The sequence below is a fragment of the Microcaecilia unicolor genome, chromosome 3 (genome assembly GCF_901765095.1).
Source record: "Microcaecilia unicolor chromosome 3, aMicUni1.1, whole genome shotgun sequence".
In the NCBI taxonomy this organism is placed as follows: Eukaryota; Metazoa; Chordata; class Amphibia; order Gymnophiona; family Siphonopidae; genus Microcaecilia; species Microcaecilia unicolor.
This window is the reverse complement of record NC_044033.1, coordinates 311230725-311258128: the sequence shown is the minus strand read 5'-3', so window position 1 is coordinate 311258128 and position 27404 is coordinate 311230725. Positions and strand designations below refer to the sequence as shown.

The 27404-nt window shown below is 45.3% G+C and overlaps 1 protein-coding gene across 2 annotated transcripts; it reads right to left on the bottom strand.

The window, feature by feature from the left end:
- Nucleotides 1-257: 257 nt before the first annotated feature.
- LOC115466793 (methyltransferase-like protein 7A) lies at nucleotides 258-26642 on the bottom strand. Of its 2 annotated transcripts, none has more exons than XM_030198313.1 (2): nucleotides 26097-26642; nucleotides 258-1213 (listed from the first exon to the last, which is right to left on the bottom strand). In XM_030198313.1, exons 1-2 carry the CDS (start codon nucleotides 26601-26603, stop codon nucleotides 977-979), a joined length of 744 nt encoding a protein of 247 aa, XP_030054173.1. In that variant the 5' UTR covers nucleotides 26604-26642; the 3' UTR covers nucleotides 258-976. The 2 variants fall into 2 exon arrangements, with proteins under 2 accessions (XP_030054173.1, XP_030054172.1); XM_030198312.1 differs by lacking the exon at nucleotides 26097-26642 and adding an exon at nucleotides 17985-18520.
- Between the last annotated feature and the right edge of the window lie 762 nt (nucleotides 26643-27404).

Here is a 27404-nt window from a genome sequence, read left to right as displayed (position 1 = left end):
GCCATGAGTGGGAAAGTGCAGGGTACAAATGTAATTAAAAAAAAAAAAAAGGTAGACTGTAAGTTCTGTCAAGCAGGGACTGTCTCTTCATGTTCAGTGCTGCCTACCTCCAGTAGTGCTATAGAAATGATTAGTAGTAGTAAGACTAGGTGATCATCTAGGGCAGCAACACTTTTAGGGAGCAGCAAAAACCAGCTGCAGTGAAAGCAGAGCAATAAACTTGACCACCACACAAACTCAAAAGAACTGTTTACATGTACTTTTACCTGAAAAAAATTTAATATTTAAAATATGATGTCTGAGTTTTTAAAGAATTGTTATAGAGCGACCATAATAGTAGAGTTTAATTATCAAAACTGTGGAAGAGGCAATAGTGGGCTTGGGACCTGAAAGTTAATTGGGGGCATAAGGGCGCCCAATAATCTTGCAGTGGCCCTGGCCATGCTGGTCTTTATCTGCTTCAAAAGGAAAATCCCAGTGCTTAATTTACTGTAATGATCTTCAATAACTATCCCCCTGCAACTGTGACCCCTCAGACTACTGGTGACCATCCCTGACGCAGTCATGAATGTCTGTCTGACAAATTTTAAAGAATATTTAATTCACATTGAAGTTCTGAAACTTCTACAATTGTTAAATGTTAGCCACCTTGTGACTATCCGATGAGAAGACATGGTGAGTCTTGAGCTGTATGCTCTTGTGAAACGAGTTGCCACTGAGGTTTCATGGTGAAATATAGTTATTGAAGATCATTACAGTACATATTAAGCACTGGGATTTTGCTTTTGATGTTGATTTTTGTCCCCACTGTGAAAGTAATTGGTTCTTTATCTGCTATCATTTTCTATATTACTATGATTAAAATTCAAACTAAGCTAGCAAAATAGAAGCTTTTCTCTACCACTTTCTCCCCTTCACTCCTCCATTCTTTCCCCCAGCTTCTGGTTCTCAGCTTTAAAACAAGGAAAATTTGAAGTTATTTCACTGCATATCCAAGGACAGTAGGGTTGGCCGGGTTCAGCTTCATTGGCGGTGTTATGTGCCGTAGTTTCAGCTCTGTGAAGCCAGCCTGTTCTAGGTTCCTCCAGGTTTCTCGCATCAGGTGGCACCCATCAAACAATCGCTGCCAGGTGGGATCCAAGATCTGTTGGAAGAAGAAGGTCCAGCTGGAAGCATGTCCGATTACGTGTTCCAGGAAGAAAAAGCCACCGCCCTAAAAAATACAAGTATTTTGGTGATATTTAATAATCGTAGATTCCAATATTAGCCCGTCTTCTCTGACAAATGACCCACAGGGAGACTGGGAACCCTTATTGGGGCAACATTTTGCTTGGCTAGGGTGACCACCTAGCTCCTTGTTCAAGGGGCATCCCTCCCTACCTCACTTTTCAAAGGGCAGAAGCTGCTGACACAGGACGTGAAGGCCACTGCACTCAGTCAATGTCCTCCCGGTTGTGCTGTGGCTCACCTTTCCCAGGCTATGCTGGGAATAGGTTGGGGTAAGAGAGGGCAGGGCACTTGGAGGACAGAATGGGATATGTGGAAAAAAGGGTCAACAATCAAGTTATTGGATTAACTTTAGTTTTCAAGAATTACAGAGATATGTTAAATTAGTCCGATAAAGGCGTGTCACCTACAGCTCACTGGCTGACCCTCATTTCCACATATCCAAGTGGACTAACATGACCATTGCAATTCTCTGCTCATGAACTGAGATGAAATTTGGCATGTTGGAAAAAATGGTAAAAAGACAGTTTGAGTTTTAAAAATGGGCCAAATCTGATGGGGATTCCAGAGAAAGAAGGCACCCCACCCCATGTCCCAATGCATTTCTATGGGAGAAGGAGTTCCAGCTTCTCTAACATAGAAACATACATACAGTGAAACATAGCACGTAGAGAATTCTACCTTTCAGACTGCCTCGTTTTCTACTCTCCCAACCCCCCAAACTGCCATGACCCCTAAACCCACCCTTACCAAAATGCCCATGCCCCACCCCCAAAACCTCCACCATCCCGTAAACTTCTCCTCCACCCCACATAGTCTTCATGCCAAAAACTTCCCCCTACAATTGTCCCAATACTTTCAAATTGGCCCACCCACAAAAACTATCCCACTACCCTGCAAACTGCCCCACCCCATGAAGTACCCCTGCAACTGCTCCACCACATAAGCTGTCTCCCAAAGCTATGTCCTGGCCAATCCAGGTCACAGCATCTGGCAAGATCTCAAAACAGTACAATACATTTTATGCTGATTATCCCAGAAATAAGCAGTGGATTTTCCCAAGTCCATTTTAATAATGGCTTATGGACTTTTCTTTTAGGAAGCTATCCAAACCTCACCACTCTAAAAACTGTCCCACTCCCAAAAATTATCCCCCTGCAACTATCCCACCACACCACAAACTGATTCCAACCCCAAAACTGGCCCTCCACCATCAAATAACTCCACCTTCACCAACTACACCACCACCACCCTGTATATTGCCCTACTACTCTATAAACTATCCGCAGCCCAAACACTACCCCCTGCAACTGCCCTACCACCTCACAAACTGCACCCACCACTAAAAACTATCCCATTGTAGTGAAGGTGTTAACTATTCAATACAGAGAAGTGTGCAAAAGATTCGAAAGCTGAGCGCACGGTTTTTCTAGCACTGGCGCTTTAACACAAATTCTGAGGATGAGTAAAAGGTTAGCTCATTCTTCTGCACTCATTGTTCTTGAGAATTTCATACCTGTTTCTTCTCTTTACTGCAAGTATATAGGAAATACAACCTTTTTACTGGCTTCACTAAAGAGGATGGATTTAAAAAAGAAGGCTGAAGGGGAAAGTATGTTGGAAAAAAGGGTAAAGTGCTGGACTGTTGACAAATGCAACACGTGAGCAAACCACAGACAGACAGGAAACTTCAATCACTTGGAAAGAATTTATTGATGCAGACTGGACACAGTACTGTTTTTTTGCCACAGGTCTGCCTTCAGGAGTCTTTATGGAAAACTAGTAAAAAAAGCCCCGTTTCTGATGCAAATGAAACGGGGGCTAGCAATGTTTTCTTCTGTGTGCATGTGGGAGTGTGTGTGTCCCTGCCCTCTGGCCTCTCTCCCCTCCCCCCTCTGAGTCCTTCACTGTTACAGAGCCAGCGATTTGATTTCGTGCTCTGCTGTTTTCCTTCACTGACTGTGTTACAGAGAGGGCGGGGCAGACACTCATAGGGAAACCGGATATCTCGCCCCCTTCACACTTCCGGCTGGAGGCTTCATAGAACGTTGGTGTTGCTTTTTATATAGAGAGATGATTGAAATATTCTAATAGAAAGGGAATGGGACTTGATATACTGCCTTTCTGTGATTTTTGCAACTACATACAAAGTGGTTTACGTGGAGGGGCATAATCGAAAGGGCGTCCAAGTACGCAATAGGACGTCCTTACGAAAACGTCCAAAATCAGACATGTATAATCGGAAAATAGTATGGGCGTTTTTCGATAATCGATTATCCCTGTAGCAAAACCACCAAATGAGGAGCGCATAAGCGTGACTAAATTGGGCGCCCTAACACGTTCGATTATCGCAGGTGCAAACGCCCAAATCAGAAAGTGTGTAAAAGAATGTACATAGGTGTCCCGCAAGTACAGTACATGCTGTTCTGGACATCTAGGTACGGGAAAATATGAGGAACGTTTATATGCGTCAAGTACAGAAAGATCATGCTGCTCTACCGAATATTCCTCATATGTGACCTTTCTGGATGTCCAGAACTGCATGCAGCTATATGCATATTGTGTATATGTGAAAAGGGTCGGGTGTTTCATACTCACCTATATAAGGCAAGTTCCGCACGCATAACAACCAGGCATGCACGTCAAAGACGTCTATGCTTACGACGGTGTCCACGTGCTGATAGGGCCATATATGGGAAGGTCATCCATATATGGAGCTGTGCACGAAACGATGTCCGTCACGCAAGGACATCTATATAAGGCACATGTTTTCCAACACCTGAAAAAATGGCGCACCAACGTGAGCCAAACTTCGGCCACGAAGAAAGCCTGCTGCTGGTGCGGCTATGCCTGAGGCACTGGCATCGGCTATTTATCAGCCACCACCACCTGCCCCCCAGGCTACAGGCTATGAGAGCCTGGTCCCGCATTAGGGACAGGCTTCAAAGGTAAGTGTTTGGCCCACACCCCCCCCTCCTGTACCTACACATATAACAGCTCCGTCATCAATGTAACCAGTAACTGGAGTGTGCATGCATGGATAATATGTACTATGGGTACATACACAATCACTAATAAAATGTATGTTCTTGAAAGGACGACCATTCCCACATCCCTACAATAATGTATTTCCTTATTTAATTATTTGTTGCCTGCGAACCCCACATTTTCCCACCCCTCTTTGCAGGCTCTATGTGGCTTACAACACATCGGAATAGTGGAAACATTATACCAATTAAACGTATACTATACTTGATAACAGGGTAATGCTAACACATATAAAGTAGTTTTACAAGCATAAATTATAATGCATACAAACGGTACTTTCTGGCCTCATGGCCACCTCTATGGCATCATCTGCATAGGAGCCAACTCGGTGGCTGCTGTGGGTGCTTCAGCACCCCCAATATAGAATAAATGCCTTGTATGGATCCAGGGAGGGGTGATCTCCACTGGGGGTAGCACCCCCAAAAATTGTACAAAGGTGGCTTCTATGAATCTGGACCAATGGATGTGATCCCCCCCCCCCCCCCCAACAGTGTTGATCCTCTCTCTGCTATTTGAATTACAAATGAATGTGTGTGCAGAGGGCAAGAAGGACCATCCCCTCACTCCTGCTCTACAAACTTATATCTTACAGACGCTTCGGTGTTCACCGGGACCTGGAGTCCCTACGGAGGAGGTTCCGCCGTGTGAGGCGGGAGAGGCCCGACCTCATCCGGGCAGTGCGACGGCACCTCAGGGCTCGCCGTAAGTATTCAAAAACAGGACACCTGTACTGATTTGTAAATATATTTATTGATTAATGCAAATGTCCTGTATAATATGTGGCTAATAGCCAACTAATAAGTAATAACATATTTATTGGTGCCAGATCAAGGATGCAGGTTGCAGGTGCCCTCCCATGACTGTGGCTGCAACTTCCAACGACCATCCCCCCCCCCCCCCCCCCCCCCCAGATGAATGAGATGACATGCCTCACTTTAGTCTCCCCCTTTCTGGGGTGGGTGGATAGTGTGTCCTGGTAGACCTGCCTGAGGCCCTACTTTTACTGGATGTCATGGCCTCCCTCACATAAAAGTAATGTGCTAAACACCCTTCCCACTGCCCCCCCCCCATTAAAAACAACAAAAACACGTCACCAAACCCTTGTCGCATCTCACAATGCAAACATGCTGGTCCCCAATGAGTGTGATCTGCCAACATGTCCTGTGTGTTTTTTGTCAGTGCAGCTTCCAGGGTTCCCTGTCATGTCTCAGTCCCCCAGGGTATAGGCCACGCCTCCTCACACCTTCCCCCATCCCCTGGCTCAGGTCACCCAGCTACAGCACTATGCAAGCCATGTTGCATGTGCTCATCTCAACCATACTCTGTTTACATACACAGGGCTCCATCACCAGCAGGAGGAGCAGGCAGACGAGGAGGGCCACCTGCAGGAGGAGGAGCCAGGCCAGGAGGAGGAGAAGGAGGAGGCAGGCCAGGAGGGGCACCTGGATGAGGAGGAGGAGGAGCAGCCAGGCCAGGAGGCGGCCCACCAGGAGGAGGAGGAGGAGGAGGAGGAGGGGGTCCTCATCATTGATGAGGACATTCACGAGGACCCCTCCCCACCTGCAGCTCCGTCTGAGGCATCTCCCTCCCCTTGGCCATCTCCATCCCCTGAGGCACCTCCATTGCCTCAGGCAGCGCCATCGCCTGGGCCACCTCCATCCCCTGGGCCATCATCTGTGTCCCCTGGGCCACCTCCAGCCCTTGGCCCTGCAACTGTTGTGCGGCTCCTGCAGCAGCTTGTAGATGGCCAGAACCAGGTGCTGCAGCACCTGGTAGATGGCCAGAACCAGGTGCTGCAGGAGCTAAGACTCATACAGCAGGGTAATGAGCAGCTGCAGGGCCCACTCAGGGTGGTGCTGCTGCTGCTCATTACCCTGCTACAAAGGGCCTTGAGTAGAGGCCGTGGCCACCCGTCCTAGACGGGGGGGGGGGGGGGGGAGGGGGTGACAGTGTGTATTTGGGGGGGGGGTTGTTGGGTGGGTGGGTGGGGTGTTTGTATGTTGGGGGGAGGAAATGTTGGAGGGGGGGTTGGGGGGATATGTAGGGGTGTTGGGGAATTTTTGTGGGGGTTTTGGGGGAGTTTTGTGGGGGGGGGAATTTGTAGGGGTGGGTGTGGGGGGAATATGTTGGGGTCTGTACATAAAGATTTTTTTTCACATTTTAACTAACAGTGTGTGCGTTGTGCATTACATATAACCACATGGTGCTGTTGATGTGAGAGGAGGCAGCAATATGCATTGCATGAAATGTGAAGTGTGAATGAGAAAGCTGATGCATGTCTGTGATAATGGTGCCCATACAGAAGCCCACCTGTTCATTCCAACCTCCATGGCCCTATGTGCAGGAGGTTGGGGCGCGGAGGCTTGATGGCTATTTACTGTTGAGAGACACAAATGGCCATCCAGCCTCTCTCCCTCCCCCTTAACATACAGCCCCACAGCACAGTGTATGTAGGAAGTGGGTGTTGGCTCTGAAGCGGAGACAAACCAATTGTGTTTGTAAATTTCCAGGTACTGGACCCCTGAACCTAACTCTTGCACAGTAAAGTAAATTCTGACCTTAAAATTCCAAACTTCTCAACTTTCTGGCTATAGGTGAGATACCTGATAGTCTCTTTAATTTAATGCTTATTGCTTAATTAATTAATTTGCCCTGTGTAACCTTTTTTCTTTCTTTCTTTCTTTCTTTCTTTCTTTCTTTCTTTTCCTGCCAAGCTCTGATAGAGAGGAGAGGCTGTTTTAAACTGCATAGCACTCAATTGTGGCTCTGAAGTAGCATTTTACATTGCTGAAACTGCTATTATTATAATTATTGGGAATATTTAGATTTATATCACAAGAAGGAAAGTTTTATATTCTAGGGCAATTTTGAAAGTTAAATCAATTGAAAATTCTTTGATTAGCCTATACAAATTCTGGTCCCCATCTAGAGAATTGCCTTAACAACAGTAGTTAGCTGACACTTTGGGACTTAACCAGGCAGTACCACTGAATATCAGCACTAACTGTCAAGTGCCAAGCTGGCTATTTTGTGGGCGGTCCAGGAGCACAGTCAGCATTTCTACGTTTAAATGCCAATATGCAGCACAACCGCCTATTGGACTACATAAAACACAGTCATGTCTTTGTCTGCTTTAACTTATGCAGTGAACTGCTGAATAGTGCACTTAACCGCATAAGTGATAGCTTGCAGCACATAACTGGATATTAAGTGCCATGGCCTGGCATTAACAGCAGCCCAAAAAAATGCTGACTACGGCCAGCTCAATATTTACCCCAATATTTTTCCTCTTTTTTTTGTTTTTCATTTCTTGGTGAGATTTCTTTATATACTCCCTGTAATCAAATACAAGGTTTCTGGCACAATAATAGAGGTACTTTATCTCTCCTTTTTCAGCAGTCCACCTAATAGATTTTAGTCGTCTTAATGTTTTCATTAATTTCTATGTTTCATCTCCTGCTGCAGTGGGTCCACGAATACATTCACCTTAGCCTAAAAGAACAATTGATCCTTGCACCTCCATTTCACAAGGGAGTCCAATCTCAGAAGACATTTAGCTTGCTCTTCTCAGTGGCAGGGATCCCATTATGGAACTCACCCCTCTGACTGTCAGAGCAGAGAACAACCACCTCAGCTTCCGGAAGAAGCTAAAAACCTACTTCTTCCCAAATTTTGGAATACAATACTCACAGATCATCGATCCCCTATGAACTTTAGAAACATCTAATTTAATTCAAACTATAATCATACCTTATAACGCTTTATAACACTATAACTAATCAATAAGAATATATTCACCCGTCTTACTTATAAATCTGTAATTGCTGTCTCACTAATGATATTAACTGCACTGAACCCTAAACAGGGGATATTAGCGGTATATAAGACCTAAATTGAATTGAATTGCTGCACCAAGAATATTATTTTCTCCTGAAGGTTTTGCACTATGACTACTAGCCCTACTGGATTAGCTACAGGTGAGCACATTTTTTTCCTGGGTGGTGTGACCATTATGTATCCTTTTTCCTTCTTACCACACTTTAACTTTAACGTCACCATGTGAAGCTACTCAGCAAGGCTGGAGGAGAAAAATATATTCTGTCCCCCTCAGCGGTATTCAGCTGTTCATCAGATTGTTGCTGGATTTTTATTTTGTCTTCCTAGTTGATTCCATCTGTGTAAGGAGCAACAATGGAAGGAGCTAGGAGATCCTAAAAATCATAAAAGAGAGTTTTGGAGGGAAAAGGGTCTTTTGCTTCCTTTTTGCCACCCAGAAGCAAGTACAATCAACAGTCAGCCATTCCCTCTAAGCAGTGCAGGAGTCTTGTGCCCATGTTCTTGCTGTTGATAATGGGTGGTGCTTCAATATTGGGTTTTCAATTACAAGAGACAGGCAGGTAGGTCCTTTGGGAGTCCTACAAAGCTTGCCTGTGCCTTACAATTGAAAACATGATATTGCAGCAACATCCCCCAAATCATCAGAAATGCAGGCAGAAACCTCCCGCACAGCTTAGTGGGAACATAGCCACACAGTCTCAATTGTTGTGGAGGGTTCTGTTCTGGAGTGCCACCCAGGTCTTTTCCAAAGGACAAAAGAAAGTGGTACCCTTGAAGGAGGAAGGGATTTATCTAAAGGTGAAGGAGTGTTCCCAAAAGTGAAGTTGGACATTTGATTTCCTTTTCTGCCCAGCTGATACCTGCAGAGCTGCCAAGGGGTCCAAGTTTTTTGAGAGTGAGATTTTAGTGCACCCTCAGTCCCGCCCCACTTTGCCTTGGCTCCACCAACTCTACATGGCTCTGCCCCTTGGGACACCTCAAACCCACAGCCATTTCAGAAAATATTTTATTTAATAGCCTAATACCCTTTTCAATTAGCTTTCAGAAGCCAAAACCTCCTGCCTCAGGTCAGGTCAGTATAATGCTGTTGTGGTATCCTCTCCTGACCTGAGGAAGGAAGTGCTGGTCTCTGAAAGCTAATCAAAAATGTTTTAAAATCAGTGAAGGTATCACCTTATTTTCTATTTTGTGTTTTGTTTCCATATATTAACCTTTATTAACACAGCTACCACATTACTTTATCCATGCAGATTACTGTAATGGAATCTATGCGGGATGCAAGGATCAAATCATAAAGAAACTTCAGACCGCCCAAAATACAGCAGCCAGGCTTATATTTGGAAAAACACGTTTTGACAGCACCAAACCACTCAGAGAAAAACTGCACTGGCTACCAATCAAAGAATGCATCACCTTCAAAATCTGCACGACTGTTCACAAAATTATTTATGGCGAGGCACCGGGATACATGACAGACCTCATTGACCTGCCAACCAGAAACACCACAAAATCTGCACAATCATATCTAAACCTCCACTACCCAAGCAGCAAAGGGCTCAAATACAAATCCACCTATGCAAGCTTTTCCTACCTAAGCGCACAACTATGGAACTCATTGCCAAAAGCAGTAAAAACCACGCTCGACCACCTAAATTTTCAGAAAGCACTAAAGACAGACTTGTTCAGAAGAGCATACCCCAATGACCCAACATAAAAATACCGGTCACTTGCGACACAATATAACCAAAGACCATAACGGACATTACCTGACTCTTCTTCCCCCTTTCCATCTCTAAGTATCCCCAAATGTTTCCTACCACACATATACCTCATTATAACACAATATCACTTTGTAGTCATTCATACTATGTATTTGTTCAAACCGTAACTGGCTAACGCCGTTAACGGTTATATGTAAGCCACATTGAGCCTGCAAAAGGTGGGAAAATGTGGGCTACAAATGTAACAAATAATAATAATAAATTAAAAATAAAATTATTTTCTGTATCTTTGTTGTCTGGCCATTTACTTTTTCTAATTTTGTTGCTCCCAGTCTCTTGATTCTGCTTTCCTTCGTCTTCTCTTAACTCTCTTGCCAGGGTTTCCTGTCCATTTGTCATTTTCTCTCCTTTTTCTTTGTTTTCTTCAATATTTTTCTGCCTCTCTCTCTCTGTTCAGATTTAATTCATTCTTACTATCCATTCTGTAATTTCCTTCTTTTTACTTGGTCTACCTAGGGCTTTACATCTTTTCCGCACCCTTGTTCTCCCCATGCCTCTACTCTGTCCTCTCCCCCTTTCCATCCAGCAGCTCCCCTCTTTCTCTCCCCATCCTTCCAGTGTCTCCCCTCTTTCTGCATCCTTCCATCCAGCATCTCCTCTCTTTTTCTTCCTACCCTTCTATCCAGCTTCTTCCATCTTTCTCTCCCCATCCTTCTACCCATCTACCCTCTCTCCTGATCCTTCCATCTAGTGTGTGTCTCTCTCTCTCCCTTCCTTCTATCCATTGTCTTTCTATCTCTCTACCCTTTTCTGTTCAGTGTCTCCTCTCTCTCTCCACATCCTTCCAGTCTCTCCCTCTTTCTCTCTGCATCCTTTAATCAATCTCCCCTTTTTCTTTCCCTATCCTTCTGTCCAGCGTCTTCCCTCTTTCTCTCCCTATCCTTCCATCCAGCATCTTTCTCTCCCCATCTTTCCATCCGTCTACCCCTTTCCCAATCCTTCCATCCAAAATCTACCCCCTCCTGATCCTTCCATCCAGTGTCTCTCTCTATCCCCTTCTTTCCATCCAGTGTCTCTCTATATATATTTTCCATTCATCATGTCCTCTCTCTCTCTCCCCCCATCCTTCATTGTCTCTCCTGTTTCTCTCCCTACCCTTCCTCCCAGTGTCTTCTCTCCTTCTCCTGTCAACCAGGATCCCCCCTTTCTCCACATCCTTCTCTCCAGCAGCTTCTCTCTCTCTCCAGCCCTTTTCCATGTCTATTTATTTATTTATTACATTTGTACCCTGCGCTTTCCCACACAATGCAGGCTCAATGGGGCTTACATAGTCCCCTCCTTCTCTCCCCATTTTTCCACTCTCTCCATCCAACCTCCTGCCTCCCTCTCCCCCTTCCACCCGATATCCATTTCCTGGCCACTGGTGTTTCTCCAGTTGGGCAGCAGCGGCCGTGACAAAAAAAAAAAAAAAGCTAACAACAACAGCAACAAAAAAGCAAGTGCGGGGCCGCAGCAGCCTTCAGGCATGGGCTGTTGCTCTGCCGGTCTTCTCTCCCAGTGGCAGAGGGGGTGTCCAGTGGGGGGGGGGGGGAGAGAGGGGTTGGGTGTTGGGAGGTTGAAAAAAAAGACAGACACTGCATAGAGGGGGAGGGGGACAGACCTGGATGGAGAGGGAAGGGGACAGACGTTGGATGGAAATTAGGAGACAATTGGCAGATGCTAGATGTAGGGAGAAGATTAGGGTCAGAGGCTGGATGGAAGGGGTTAGATGCTGGATGGAAGGGGAGAGAGAGGTGGCAGACAATGGATGTAGGGAGAAGAGGAGGGCCAGATGCTGGATGACAGGGAGGGAGGGATCAGATGGAAAGAGGGAGAGGAGGGACAGACACTGGATGAGGGGGAGAGAAGGGACATTTGTCAGATGGAAATGGGGAGAGGAGGGACAGACACTGGATGAGAGGGAGAGAGGGGATAGATGCCGGATGGAAGGGGGACAGAAGATGCAGATGTTGGATGGAAGAGAGGAGAGAGAAGGGTCAGATGCTGGATGGAAAGGGGGTGAGAGAGAGAGGGGGCAGGCGCTTGATGGAAAAGGGGGAGAGAGGGGGCAGACACTGGATGGAAAGGGGGGGGAGAGAGAGAGGGGCAGATACTGGATGGAAAGGGGAGAGAGGGGGCAGACACTGGATGGAAAGGGGGGAGAGAGGGGGCAAATGCTGGATGGAAAGGAGAGAGAGAGAGAGGGAGCAAATGCTGGATAGAAAGGGGGTGGAGAGAGGGGCAGGCGCTGGTGAGAGCTAAGAAGAGATCGAGGAAAGAAGAAACAAGAGACTGGGACCAAAACAATTAGAAAAAGTAAACGGCCAGACAACAAAAGTAGGAAAAAATGAATTTTATTTTTAGTTTAGGATAAAGTAGTGTGATAGCTGTGTTAATTAATACAGAAAATGGAAATAAGGTGATATCTTTATTGGATTAATTTTAATACATTTTTGACTAATGTTTGGAGACCCAACCCTCCTTTCTCATATCAGAACAGAATACCTTAACAGCAATATACTGTCCTGACCTGAGGAAAGAGGTTTTGACCTCTGAAAGCTAACTGAAAAATGTATTTAGTCCAATAAAATGGTAATCATCATGTTTTCCATTTTTTGTTTTATTTGTATTTGTTAACTTATAGTATAGTGATTGAAATATGTCAGTTTTTGAAATTTGCATCTGCTGTTGAGACCCGATAGACTACCACAGGTGGCGCCGGCGGGTGGGGGAATAGCAGCAGCGCAGAGGGCAGGAAAGAACATGCTCACCCCCACAGAGGCCAGTAGACTATCAGGGCCCTTCAGGTAGGACCGGGATGGCGGGGGTGTCAGGGGGGACAGCAGCGCGGCGGTAGGGGAGGGGATGTTGGGCAGTGGCCATGCGGGGGGCCCAGACCACTCTCAGTCCGCCTCTGGTGGTGGTATAGCTTCAGTATTGAAGCAAGGGGAGTACCCAAGAGAAGGCCATCGGTGAGTGAAGGTGTTACCTGAGAAAAGCCAGGCTGAGACTCTATGAGTCTAAGATCTGAGAGACCTACAAGGGCAAGAAGACTGGATGTCCTGGATTGGGTCCAGGTATGTGTGAGGGAGAGAGGATCTGCGGAACATAAGTAGTTCACTGTGTGTGAAGAAACTGCACTTAAGTGGTGTGTAAGGCTGAAAGAAGAAAACAAATGAAATTCACTGTAAACAGAGGCATTCACTGTAAATGTGCAACAGTGAGGCTTAAACGGGAGAAAGGAGTTTGTGCCTTTCAGAATCCAGAAGAAAAAAAATGCAGGACCCATAGGGAAGTTCTATGGGTAAATCCATGAAAATCTAACAAGTGCACTGGAGGGGCTCCACCAAGCATCTTGTCACACTCTTACCGTGACTTTTCCTCCACAGCATCTAGTCACTCTAGCAATCACCCCACACTGACAACACTACCCCAGAGAGCGTGCACTTCTGTGTCCACCAATTGGGACGGTAGCAGGAACCGCTCCTCAGGAAACAGTGACCTGACATCACGCCTCGGTGTCATTTAATCACACTGGTATCCTGTCTCCATGCCTTTGCAACTTCAGCCTAGACGCTGTTCCTGAGACGCTGTTCTGAGGGGTGCTGTACCTGAGGGGCGCTATTTCTGAGGCATTGTTCCTGAGAGGCCCTGATCCTGAAATACTGTTCAGAGGGACGCTGTTCCTGAGGGGTACTATTCCTGAGACACCATCTGCCTTTGCTTGCGTGGGTTTCTGTTTTGCTATCTGCCTGTGCCTGAGTGTGTTCCTAAGACACAATCTGCCTTTGCCTGAGTGGGTTCCTAAGACGCCATCTGCCTTTACTTGAGTGAGTTCCTGTATTGCTGTTTTTTCTGCGTTTGTGTGGCTTTATTTGGCGCTTGCCTGTCCACATCTGGGAGGAGCCTGTAGATTTTTCCGGCTCTTCTTGTCCTCTCCTATTCCCTTGCTTGTGCTTGGCTGTGACCTGTCACCCATAGCAGGGTTCCTACTGCTCCAAGGGCTCACCCGCCACTCGTGACACAAATGAGAGGCATGATGGTTAAAATAAACCACCTTCAGTAGTTTTGAATTTGTTAATAAATGTGAGGCAACAGAATAAAATTTATTTTAAGAAATTTCACCCAGTAAATTATTGGGTCAGTAGTTAAACTTCACGGTCGGTGTGTCATTTAAACATCAGCCACAGCGTTTAAAAATATTCCCAGATATTCAGTGGCAGCCACTGTCTGGGCAGTAGTGCTAAAAATCCAAATAGACTGTTGACCACTGGAGCTATCCAGATGTTGGCAATATTCAGCACAACCATCCAGATACATTAGGACAGCAATATTTCTGAATATCGCTGTGAACCGGCTAATTTCACGCCACACTCTTGCACTGCCCCAGCATTATCCTGTAACAATTTTCAGCAGCACTATCCAGAAATATAGAAAATGATGCCAGATAAAGACAATATGGCCTATCCAGTCTGCCTGTCCATACTATCTGCTATCTCTTCCTCTCAGAGATCATAAGTACATAAGAACATAAGTAATGCCATACTGGGAAAAGACCAAATGTCCATCGAGCCCAGCATCTTGTCCCCGACAGCGGCCAATCCAGGTCAAGGGCACCTGGCAAGCTCCTCAAACGTACAAACATTCTATACATGTTATTCCCGAAATTGTGGATTTTTCCCAAGTCCATTTAGTAGCGGTCTATGGACTTGTCCTTTAGGAAACCGTCCAACCCCCTTTTAAACTCCGCCAAGCTAACCGCCTTCACCACGTTCTCTGGCAACAAATTCCAGAGTTTAATTACGCGTTAGATGAAGAAAAAATTTCTCCTATTTGTTTTAAATGTACTACACTGTAGTTTCATCGCCCCCTAGTCCTAGTATTTTTGGAAAGTGTGAACAAATCAAGGTAAGGTATACACATGAGTTTATCTTGGGCAGACTGGATGGACCGTGCAGGTCTTTTTCTGCCGTCATCTACTATGTTACTATGTTACATACCTTTCCTAATAATACCCAACATTCTATTCGCTTTCCTAGCCGCAGCAGCACACTGAGCAGAAGGTTTCAGTGTATTATCAACGACGACACCCAGATCCCTTTCTTGGTCTGTAACTCCTAACGTGGAACCTTGCATAACGTAGCTATAATTTGGGTTCTTTTTTCCCCACATGCATCACCTTGCACTTGCTCACACTAAACGTCATCTGCCATTTAGCCGCCCAGTCTCCCAGTCTCGTAAGGTCCTTCTGTAATTGTTCACAATCCTGTCGCGAGTTAACGACTTTGAATAACTTTGTGTCATCAGCAAATTTAATTACCTCGCTAGTTACTCCCATCTCTAAATCATTTATAAATATATTAAAAAGCAGCAGTCCTAGCACTGATCCCTGAGGAACCCCACTAACTACCCTTCTCCATTGTGAATACCGCCCATTTAACCCCACTCTCTGTTTCCTATCCTGCAACCAGTTTTTAATCCACAATAGGACATTTCCTCCTATCCCATGACCCTCCAATTTCCTCTGTAGCCTTTCATGAGGTACCTTGTCAAACGCCTTTTGAAAATCCAGATACACAATATCAACCCCCCTTTGTCCACATGTTTACTCCTTCAAAGAATTGAAGTAAATTGGTCAGGCAATCCTATGTGCTTGTACTTGTCCCAAGCTTTCTTGACTTCAGTTACAGTCCTCATCACCACTTCCACTGGGAGGCCGTTCCACCCATCTACCACCCTTTCTGTAAAGAAGCATTTCCTTACATTATTACTTCTGAGTCTATCCCCTTTTGCCTTCATCCTTTGCCCCCTCATTTCAGAGCTTCCTTTCAGTTGAAAGAAACATGAGAAGAATCTCTGGAAAGAGGGGGCATAGGATGAAGGTACTGCGGAAAATCAATAGATGGTCCTGGTTAGTAGCAATTGAAATACTTAGAAGTAAAGATCAGGAAACAATGGCGATGGGAAATTTGTAAAAATGAAGGGAGGCTGGAGGGTCCTGGCACCACCTCTCTTTCCCCTTGGCTTCTATTCTCCCCTTTCCTTCTGACATCATGGCCTACCTCTTTGGACAGTGTGTTACGTCAGATGAGGGCGGGACACAGGGAGGGAAGGAGGCCCAAAGGGAGGCGATCTGCTGCCCTGCTGTCTGCATTAGGGGCGTATCTGAGGTTCGGCGGTAGGGGGGGCAGGGGCTAGAGTGAGGGGGCACATTATAGCCCCTCAAAACATTTCAACCCCTCAAAACTCTGCTGCCCGTCTCATCTTCCGCCAGGGTCGCTTTACTCATACTACCCCTCTCCTCAAGACCCTTCACTGGCTCCCTATCCGTTTTCGCATCCTGTTCAAACTTCTTCTACTAACCTATAAATGTATTCACTCTGCTGCTCCCCAGTATCTCTCCACACTCGTTCTTCCCTACACCCCTTCCCGTGCACTCCGCTCCATGGATAAATCCTTCTTATCTGTTCCCTTCTCCACTGCTGCCAACTCCAGACTTCGCGCCTTCTGTCTCGCTGCACCCTACGCCTGGAATAAACTTCCTGAGCCCCTACGTCTTGCCCCATCCTTGGTCACCTTTAAATCTAGACTGAAAGCCCACCTCTTTAACATTGCTTTTGACTCGTAACCACTTGTAACCACTCGCTTCCACCTACCCTCCTCTCTTCCTTCCCGTTCACATTAATTGATTTGATTTGCTTACTTTATTTATTTTTTTGTCTATTAGATTGTAAGCTCTTTGAGCAGGGACTGTCTTTCTTCTATGTTTGTGCAGCGCTGCGTATGCCTTGTAGCGCTATAGAAATGCTAAATAGTAGTAAATAGTAGTAGTAATAGCCCCCCCGGCCACCGTATCCCCCCTACCGCCGTCAACCCTCCCCTCCTACCGCCGTTAACCCTCCCCCGCCTACCGCCGTCAACCCTTTCCCCCCCTACCGCCGTCACCTACCCCCGAGGTCCGCTTCCTCCTGCCGGTTTTTAAAAATATTGCTTCAGCTGGCGGGGGACCCCAACCCCCGCCAGCCCAGCTGAGGTCTTGTTTAAGTTCATCCTCGTGCTGTGAAAGCTGCATCCTTCCAGTTGGACGGAGTCTGACGTTGCAGGTGATGGCGGTAGGCGGGGAAAGGGTTGACGGCGGTAGGCGGGGGAGGGTTAACGGCGGTAGGGGGGTCCAGGATGAAATCTGCGGGGGCCCAGGCCCCTGTGGCCCCACGCAGATAAGCCCCTGGTCTGCAGTGCTTTCACACGGAGGTGAGAGGTGCTGTGATTTCAATGCAGGGGGCCCAGCCCGGTGGCAGATGGTCGACGACGGAGGGCAGGTGGGACTGCGACGCTGGGCCCCCCTTGGAGGCCCGGGCCTGGGGAATTTTGTCCCCCCTGCCCCTCCCTCTTGGCAGCTATGTGGCTCAGTGAAACCCCACACTAGGTGCCTTCTGAGTAGCCTAGTGGTTAGTGCAGTGGACTTTGATCCAGGGGAACTGAGTTCAATTCCCTGTGCAGCTCCTTGTGACTCTGGGCAACTCACTTAACCCTCTGTTGCCCCTGGTACAAAATAAGTACCTGAATATATGTAACCAACTTTGAATGTAGTTGCAAAAACCTCAGAAAGGCAGTATATCAAGACCCATTTCCCTTTCTGTCACCACCACTGGGCCCAACACCATTATATTTAAGCACCGTATAGTCTCTGAGATAAGTAGGCAGTAGCAGTCTGGGTGGGATGGAGATCGGAATTGGGGGATGTGGAAAACAGGGATGAGAGAGACTGCTCCTGGAATGTTAAAGCTGTCAATGCATATGAATTTTTTTGTTTTTTTGACTTTGATATATGGTGAACTGATCTCTCCCTCCCATTATTTAAACTGGCAAAGTGTCCACTCCCTCTCCCAATTCTGGTGCCTCTCTCAGGAGTTACCCTAGGCAGCTATTCATCCTTCCAAGATAGTGACAAACGTACTATGTAGATTCCGTACAACACTATTATCCATCTCTTGCTTTCTAACTTTTATTTTTAAGTATCAAAAGAAGCAGAATGGACTTTTTCCTTTCCCCATTCACTGCACGTTTTAATGAACACCCCCCCCCCCCCCCCCCATGGTGCCCAGTACTTACCGGTCTAAGCACTCTCTTGGCCTCCCTCAGCACAGCGTCTATGTCTTTCACTGAACAAAGCACCAGGGTACAGACCACCACATCCATTGAAGCAGTGGCCACCTGGGTCATCTCCTCCCCAGAAGCCACTAGGAAGCGCTCAAACCGTATGTGCTTATTCTCCTTCAAGCTGTTACTCAAGTACCTCTGGAAATGAGGGTTGGGGTCTACACAGGTTACTCTGCAGCCATTCGGGAAGAACTGGAAGTTGGCACCAGTGCCACAGCCAATTTCCAGCAGGGTGAGCTGGCCTGAGGGGCCTCCAAAGTCTCCCAGGGTACTGAACAACTCCTTCTTGTACTGTTGCATTTTGCGGTTGAAAAGTCTGGTAAATATGCTCATAAAACAGGAGAAAAACCTCTTACAGATGGGGTCCCAGAGTCCTAGAAAATACAGCACATAGACCGGCAGTGCCAGGAGGCCAACTCCTACTTTGAGGATAGCTATGAGCAGTGCCATCACTGCTGCCATGACTTGGGAGACTAAAGTAAAGTGAACTGTAGCTTTAGACTGTAGCAGCTTGGTAGGGCGGAGCATATTCTCTTGGCAGAGGCTGCATGCTGCTTGCCTGTTGTTTTGCAGCCAGGGCTCAGGCTGTAAGGGCAGTCACTGCACAGTTCTAGAGATTGGTTATGTGTGAGCTATTCATTGTGTTTTTCCACCCCCTGCACAATGGCCCAGGCGCTTTCTAATAACATGTAGGAGTGTGAGACACACAGCACTGCCTATAATTCTTAGTGGTTCTAAGGGAACTTTTGCGCATTAAAAAAAAAAATCAATGCTTCCCTGCTTCCCCCCACCCCACCCTAAAAAAAAAGAATTGCTCTTCTCTGCACTTTTGTGAAAAATCGGAGCATTCCCCCCCCCCCCCTTCATGTTCAGCAGCATTCTGAAACGTTGGCCTGATTTCAAGAAGATATGTTTATCACAGGACATGATCCTCACAGATGCCAAGGTTCAAGGTCTTGAGTGAGGGAGGAGGGAAGACTAGTATAATGGTGTTCTAGGGTGTGTTATAGTGGAATAACTCTGATGTAATTCAACTCCAAACTCGAGATGTGCTTAAACTATTTCAATATTTATTTATTGCATTTGTACCCCACATTATCCCACCTTTTTGCAGGCTCAATGTGGCTTACAGAGTGTTATTATGATATAGTTATTACATGATTTTAAATACAGTCGGTAATAAGCTGAAGGTAGATGCGGATTTAAATGGAAAGGTGATAGATAAAGTCGTGTGAGAGGTTTTTTGAAGTAGTTTAGAAGTGGTTAGTTTCATTAGGATTTCTTTTGTAGGCCTTGTTGAAGGGATATGTCTTCAAAGATTTGCGAAAGCTGGTTAAGTTGTCCATGGTTTTCAGGGCCATAGGTAGTGCATTCCATATCTGTGTGCTTTTGTACGCAAAGGTAGTAGCATATGCCTGTTTGTATTTAATTCCTTTACACCTGGGAAAGTTCAAATGGAGGAATTTGCGGGCTGATCTTTTGGCGTTTCTGGGCGGCAAGTCCACTAGGTTTAACATGTAGAGTGGGGCGTCTGCATGAATGATTTTGTGTACAGTCGTGCAGATATTGAACTCAATTCGTTCCTTGAGCGGGAGCCAGTGTAGTTTCTCTCTTAGGGGCTTCGCACTTTCGTATTTAGTTTTTCCAAAAATGAGTTGGGCTGCGGTGTTCTGGGCTGTTTGGAGTTTTTTAATGGTCTGTTCTTTACAACCTGCATACAGAGCGTTGCAGTAGTCCAGGTGACTTATCACTAGTGACTGTACTAGGGTGCGGAAGATGTTTCTTGGGAAAAAAAGTTTTATTCTTTTGAGTTTCCACATTGAGTAGAACATTTTTTTCGTTGTATTCTTCACACCCACTACAGAAAACTGACAATTACAATTACAGGTAGGCAGGCACAGAAATAGAAACAGCTCTACAACATTTCGGGTGGCAGTAGGGGGTGGGGAGGAGGACAGTTTTATCATAGGTGCACAAAAATAAACTGCCCAAAGAATGTTATGGAGGACGGGACCTCTGGTTATCCCTTTGTGATTTCTAACTGAAAGAGCACATTTTGAAATTGCCATTTCCAAGTATAATCTGTCACTTGCCACCCAGTGTATTAATGTTTGCACTTCTTGCTCTGTGACTTAACAAACATTTTGGTGAAACTACTTTGAAAATTACCCCAGGAAAAACAACCTTATGGAACTCACTATCATCTAAGCTTTGCCTTGAATTGTCATTTCCCAGTTTTGAAAATAACGATTTGGACGTTTTTGTGAAAAAAGACCATCTGCCACTTTGTACTGTTTTTTTAAGTTTTTCTGTTTTGTAAATGAACTCCCTATTGTCCCAAGACTCCATCATATTTAACTGTCTATATGTGGTTGGCATGTTGGCAAATTGCTAACCAGTGTTTAAGCATGAATGACTGTAACCTGCACAGAGTGGCAGGTACGACTCTTGCCACAGTTTTGGGCAGACTGAATGGACCACAGGTTACGGGACCCAAGGCAACATAGGTTTACCAAAGGAAAATCCTGCCAAATGAATCTCATTGACTTCTTTGACTGGGTGACAAAAGAAATGGATGAAGGCCGTGGATAGAAAACTGGTTGACCAACAGATGGCAGAGGGTGGTGGTAAATGGAATCCGCTCGGAGGAAAGGATAGTGAGCAGTGGGGTTCCTTAAGGGTCGGTGCTGGGGCCCATTTTGTTTAATATATTTGTGAGAGATATTGCTGAAGGGTTGGAAGGGTTTTGAACTTGGTTTATCCTTTCTGCCCGCTACATGGTATGATGCTTTTGCTAATCGCAATTATTTGTATAGATTTTTTCGTAAATTGAGACTGAAACATCATTTTAAACAACAAGAACATAGTAGCACAGAGGAGGAATTCCAAACGTTTATGTCGTTTCATCATCTGCCGTCCATAAGGATGCCTCAGGGGCCACCTGATGCCATATTAGAAGCTTTTCAGCGGCTAGTCCTGAGGGACCTGGATACAATGGAACGACAATTGGAATATGTACCATCAAATTTAACCAGATCCCAGAGGGAAGTCATACACAGTTTGAAGTCAGATGGGAGCATCACTATACTGCGAGCAGATAAAGGGGGAAGTGTGGTAGTCCAGAACAAGGAGGATTATCATTTAGAGGCACATCGACAACTGTCCGACAGTAAGTTCTATCTATTACTGGATCAAGACCCTGGACCTGAATTCCAACAAGAGGTCAATAATATTCTGTTGATGGCAGCTCGGACTGGAGTCATAACACATGGAGTCATAACCATGCCATACTTTGTATTGTTGTTTGAATATTTTTACTGCTCTAATTGCTTCCTGCTCATGTTTGATCTATTCTTACTGTACACCGCCTTGAATGAATTCCTTAAAGGCGGTAAATAAATCGTAATCCTATATAATAAAACGCACCTCCAACATTCTGAAGCTGACTGCATGGCTGAGGCATTCCTGCTCTCTGTATTCATCTCCTGAATTGACAACACGTACTTCCGGGTTCGTCACAAGCAGAAGTGACCAACCACACGAGGTTTCTCGGCTTCAAAATGTTGGAGGTGCATTCTATTAAATAGGATTGGTCAGTTCCTTGAAGCACAGCCAGAGCTCAGCGTCCTGCATAGTAACGCTCAGACACCAGAGAGAGGGGGGGGGGCTGACACCAGAGAGGGGGGGGGAGGTATCTCTGTCACACACACACTCCCTCTCTCACACACTCTCTCTCTGTCTCACAGTCAATGTCTTTCTCTCTCTCTCACACACTCTCTCTCTCACAGTCAATGTCTTTCTCTCTCTCACTCTCACACACTCTATGTCTCACACTGTATCACATTCACTCTCTGTGTCACACAGTCACTCACACACTTTCTTGGTCTCATACACTCAGTCTCATAGAGTCTGTGTCTCACACACACTCTCTCTCTTGCACACACTGTATCTGTGTGAAACATACTCTCTCTCTCTCACACTGTGTCTCACATACGCACTTGCACACACTCTCATTCTCACACACACACTCTCTCTCTCTCACAGACACACTCGCACCCAGACTCTCTCTCTCTCACACACACACACTCGCACATTCACTCTCTCTCTCTCACACACAGTCACTCTCACATACACTCTCTCAAACATACACACTTCGAGAAAAACCTTGCTAGCGCCCATTTCATTTGTGTCTGAAACGGGCCTTTTTTACTAGTAAATAAATAAATGAAGAATTTCAGCATTTGTTTAAACAACGCCTTCACACACCTCATATATATTTCTTACCGAAAATTCACAAAACTCTACTGCAACCCCCGGGTCGGCCCATAGTTTCGGGCAGTGGATCTCTAAATGAACCCCTTTCCCAATATCTGGACTACTATTTAAAACCTTGGGTTTTTCCAACCCCATCTTATCTTCTGGATTCAGCACACCTCATACAAATCTTACAAGATACAGTATAGAGATACATGATAATTTTTTGAAACTTGTATCTTTGGATGTTAGATCCTTATATACTTGCAGTTTAGTGAGCTCTCATCTTCAACAACTAGCGATTTCTCTGGAAAAAGTGAATTTTTTGAATCTTCTGATGGAAATTATAATACGGAAAAACTATTTCCAGTTTGAAAACAGATTATTTCTACAGACTCATGGCATAGCGATGGGTGCTACAGTTGCGCCGACTATCGCTTGTTTATACATGGCAGATTTTGAGGACAAATTTCTGTATTCATCTACATTTATATCACACATCGTCCTATGGAAACGCTTCATTAATGATGCGATTTTTATATGGAGTGGCAGTGAGGATCAGCTTCAACAATTTTTTCAATATTTGAGTTCAGTTGATGAACACATTAAATTTGAATCTCTGGTGGGGGGTCAATCCCTTAACTATTTGGACATCACTATTAATCTAGAAAATTGGAGATTCAACACGAAGGTGTTCCGTAAACCCACAGATTCCAGCACGCTACTCTACTATCGCAGTTTTCATCCTATGACAGCTAAGAATGGAATCCCAGTGGGCCAATTTTTACGGCTTAAAAAATTATCAGCTTCTCAAGAAAGTTTCAGAATGTCTGCTGCAGATCTATACAATAGGTTTAAATCTCGAGCTTACCCAAACAAGATCATTAAGAGGGCGTACAAGAGGGCTATGAATGTTGATTGCCACTGGTTGTTAAATCCATCTTCAAATACATTAGGCAGAATAGATAGGTTGACTTGTGTGTTGCCTCATTCCCGTCAGGCCAGCATGATTAGTAACATCATCAGTAAACACTGGCCGATACTAGCTGGTCTCAGCTTTGACCAAGCACCCGTATTTGCGTACACCAGGGATCGAAACCTGGGGGAAATTTTGTCATCTGTTAATTTTACCTCTCAGAATATAACTACACCTGAGGAAAAGGATCATAAGGGTTGTGGTCAATGTGTATATTGCCAGTATGCTTGGCACACTACGATGGTAAACAATCCCAAAACTGGAAAACCTTTTTATCTTAAAAGTTCCACAAACTGTAACTCCTCCCAAGTTGTCTATGGGATCATTTGCCCACGTGCCAAGTGGTACATTGGGCACACTAATAGACGAGTTAAACAAAGAATCGGGGAACATTTAAGTAATTTAAGGAACCATAAACATGAGGCACCTCTTGTGGATCACTGGGCACAAACCCAACACACAGCCCAGGATTTAAAATTTGCAGTGCTCATTCAGATTGTTTTGCCCCATGGTGGTGACGCATCCCGTATCCTGTTAAGGAGGGAAAAAGAACGTATTTTTCATTGGGATACAGTGGCCCCTAGCGGCCTGAACAGGGAAATAGAATGGCAATCACTACTTTAAGATTTCCCGCGCTTGCGAGTCAGCTGATAGCTTATAAAAGCACTGTGCATGTGTGAGCCTTTTTGTAGGATCCAACCCGGATGGGAGTTGTTCCTCCCTAAGATCTGCCGAACTGTGAATAACAATGTGAAAGCCTTAAAAATGCTGATTTGAATGTTTTAGATTTTTCTTCACATGAAATGAGTTTTGACTGATTTTTCACAGAGTATTTTTGTGACTGTTTTTTGTTTTATTTTTGTAGATTAGTTCCCCTGAGGACGCCAATATTCTGTCAAAACATGGCCCATGTAGGGAGCTATGAATATTGGACACTGAATGGTCAAACCGCAGTTTTATAAGTCACGGATAGAAAGGGTGATTTTGAGATTTAAAAGATTGCACTGACCTGATTTGGAACTCGCTTCATTCTCTGAACTGAAACATCTATGAGAACGTTGAGAAGAATTCTATCCCAGCTCTCCTCTCCTCTCCCCCCCCCCCCCCCCCCACACTCAAGCTAAGTAGCTTTTTCATTTTTTCACTGAGATTGATATAATTATTAATAGAGAGTGGAGGTAGGGTGTGCGATGATGGTGGTATGGTGATGTTACACATCTCGAGTCTTCGGGTCTTATGTAATACACCAAAAAAACTGAGCACAATTTATTAATATAAACATTTATTTTTGTGGTTTAAATATTTATTTGATATTCTGTTTGTTTTTTGGTTTCTGTAATAGTTTATAGTTAAAATTTAATGCCAAGAAGTGCAGAGTGATGCATTTATTTGGATTGTAGAAACCCAAAAGAGAGATACCGAATAGGAGGGGAGAGATTAGCAAGCTCGACTCAGGAGAGAGACCTTGGGGTGTTGGTGTCGGACGATATGAAGGTGAAGAAACAATGTGACAAGGCAACGGCCATGGCTAGAAGGATGCTAGGCTGCAAAGAGAGGGGTATAACCAGCAGAAGGAGGTGTTGATGCCCCTCTACAAGTCAATGGTGAGGCCCCACTTGGAGTATTGTGTTCAGTTTTGGAGGCCGTATCTAGCTAAAGATGTAAAAAGACTGGAAGCGGTGCAAAGAAAAGCTACGAAAATGGTATGGGATTTGCGTTGCAAACCGTACGAGGAGAGACATGCCGACCTGAACACATATGCTTTGGAGGAAAGGAGAAACAGGGGTGACATGATACAGGCATTCAAATATTTGAAAGGTATTAAACCGCATACGAACCTTTTCCGGAGACGGGAAGGTGGTAGAACTAGAGGACATGAATTGAGTTGCAGGGGAGCAGACTCAGGAGTAATGTCAGGAAGTATTTTTTCACGGAGAGGGTGGTGGATACATGGAATGCCCTCCCGCGGGAGGTGGTGGAGATGAAAACGGTAATGGAATTCAAACATATGTGGGATAAACACAAAGGAATCCTGTTTAGAAGGAATGGATCTATGGAATCTTAGCAGACATTGGGTGGCGATGGATGCCGGTAGTTGGAGAATAAAACCGGTGCAGGGCAGACTTCTATGGTCTGTGCCCTGAGAAAGGCAGGGACAAATCAAACTCGGATATACATATAAAGTATTACATACCATGTAAAATGAGTTTATCTTGTTGGGCAGACTGGATGGACCATTCAGGTCTTTATCTTCTGTCATTTACTATGTAACCATGCAGGTTTTTCTCTGCTGTCATTTGCTGTGTTACTGTGTGAGCGTGTGTTGGCTCAGTGAAACCCCACACTAGTTGCCTTCTGTCACCACCACTGGACCCAACACCATTATATTTAAGCACGGTATAGTCTCTGGGATAAGTAGGCAGTAGCAGTCTGGGTGGGATGGAGAAAGAGGGGCTGAGTGATCGGAATTGGGGAATGTGGAAAACAGGGAAGGGAAAGACTGCTCGTGGAATGTTAAAGCTATCAATGCATATGAATTTGTTGGTTTTGTTTTTTGACTTTGATATATGGTGAACTGATCTCTCCCTCTCATTATTTAAACTGGCAAAGTGTCCACTCCCAATCCTGATGCCTCTCTCCGGAGTTACCCTAGGCAGCTATTCATCTTTCCAAGATAGTGACAAACGTACTATGTAGATTCCGTACAACACTATTATCCATCTCTTGCTTTCTAACTTTTATTTTTAAATATCAAAAGAAGCAGAATGGATTTTTTCCTTTCCCCATTCACTGCAAGTTTTAATGAACACCTCCCCATGGTGCCCAGTACTTACCGGTCTAAGCACTCTCTTGATCTCACTCAGTACAGTGTCTATGTTTTTCACTGAACAAAACACCAGGGTAGAGACCACCACATCCACTGAAGCAGTGGCCACCTGGGTCATCTCCTCCGCAGAAGCCACTAGGAAGCGCTCAAACCGTATGTGCTTATTTTCCTTCAAGCTGTTACTCAAGTACCTCTGGAAATGAGGGTTGGGGTCCACACAGGTTACTCTGCAGCCGTTCGGGAAGAACTGGAAGTTGGCACCACTGCCACAGCCAATTTCCAGCAGGGTGAGCTGGCCTGAGGGGCCTCCAAAGTCTCCCAGGGTACTGAACAACTCCTTCTTGTACTGTTGCATTTTGCGGTTGAAAAGTCTGGTAAATATGCTCATAGCGAAGGAGAAAAACCTCTTACAGATGGGGTCCCAGAGTCCTAGAAAATGCAACACATAGACCGGCAGTGCCAGGAGGCCAACTCCTACCTTGAGGATAGCTATGAGCAGTGCCATCACTGCCATGACTTGGGAGACTAAAGTTAAGTGAACTGTAGCTTTAGACTGTAGCAGGTTGGGAGGGCGGAGCATATTCTCTTGGCAGAGGCTGCATACAGCTTGCCTGTTGTTTTGCAGCCAGGGCTCATGCTGTAAGGGCAGTCACTGCACAGTTCTACAGATTGGTTCTGTGAGCTATTCATTGTGTGTTTCCACCCCCTGCACAAAGGCCCAGGCAGCTTTCTAATAACATGTAGGAGCAGGGCATTTTTGAGGGGGTACTTGGGGGTACTGAGTACCGGCACCTTTCTCATTGTCTGTTATCAATAGAAATCAAACAAAATAAAACATGGAAAAGAAAATAAGATGATACCTTTTTTATTGGACATAACTTAATACATTTCTTGATTAGCTTTCGAAGGTTGCCCTTCTTCGTCATTGTCTGTTAAAATTGACCCATGGAACTCAAGTTTTAATGATAGAGCTCAGGCTCTACACACCAATTCTGTCTTGTCATAGATTCTGTGACTGCAGGGGGCCTTGCTATTATAGGGTGGGTCCTTCAGTGATCACCCCACTCCTGAAGGGTGGCCTAGCATTTGAGTACCAGCACCTTTTTTGCTAGAAAAAATTCACTGTGTAGGAGTCTGAGACACACAGCACTGCCTACATAATTCTTAGTAGTTCTAAGGGAACTTTTGCGCATTAAAAAAATCAATGCTTCCCTGCTTCCCCCCTCCCCGCCCCCCACCCCACACTAAAAAAAGAATTGGCAAAATCGGAGCATTTCCCCCTCTCCTTCATGTTCAGCAGCATTCTGAAACGTTG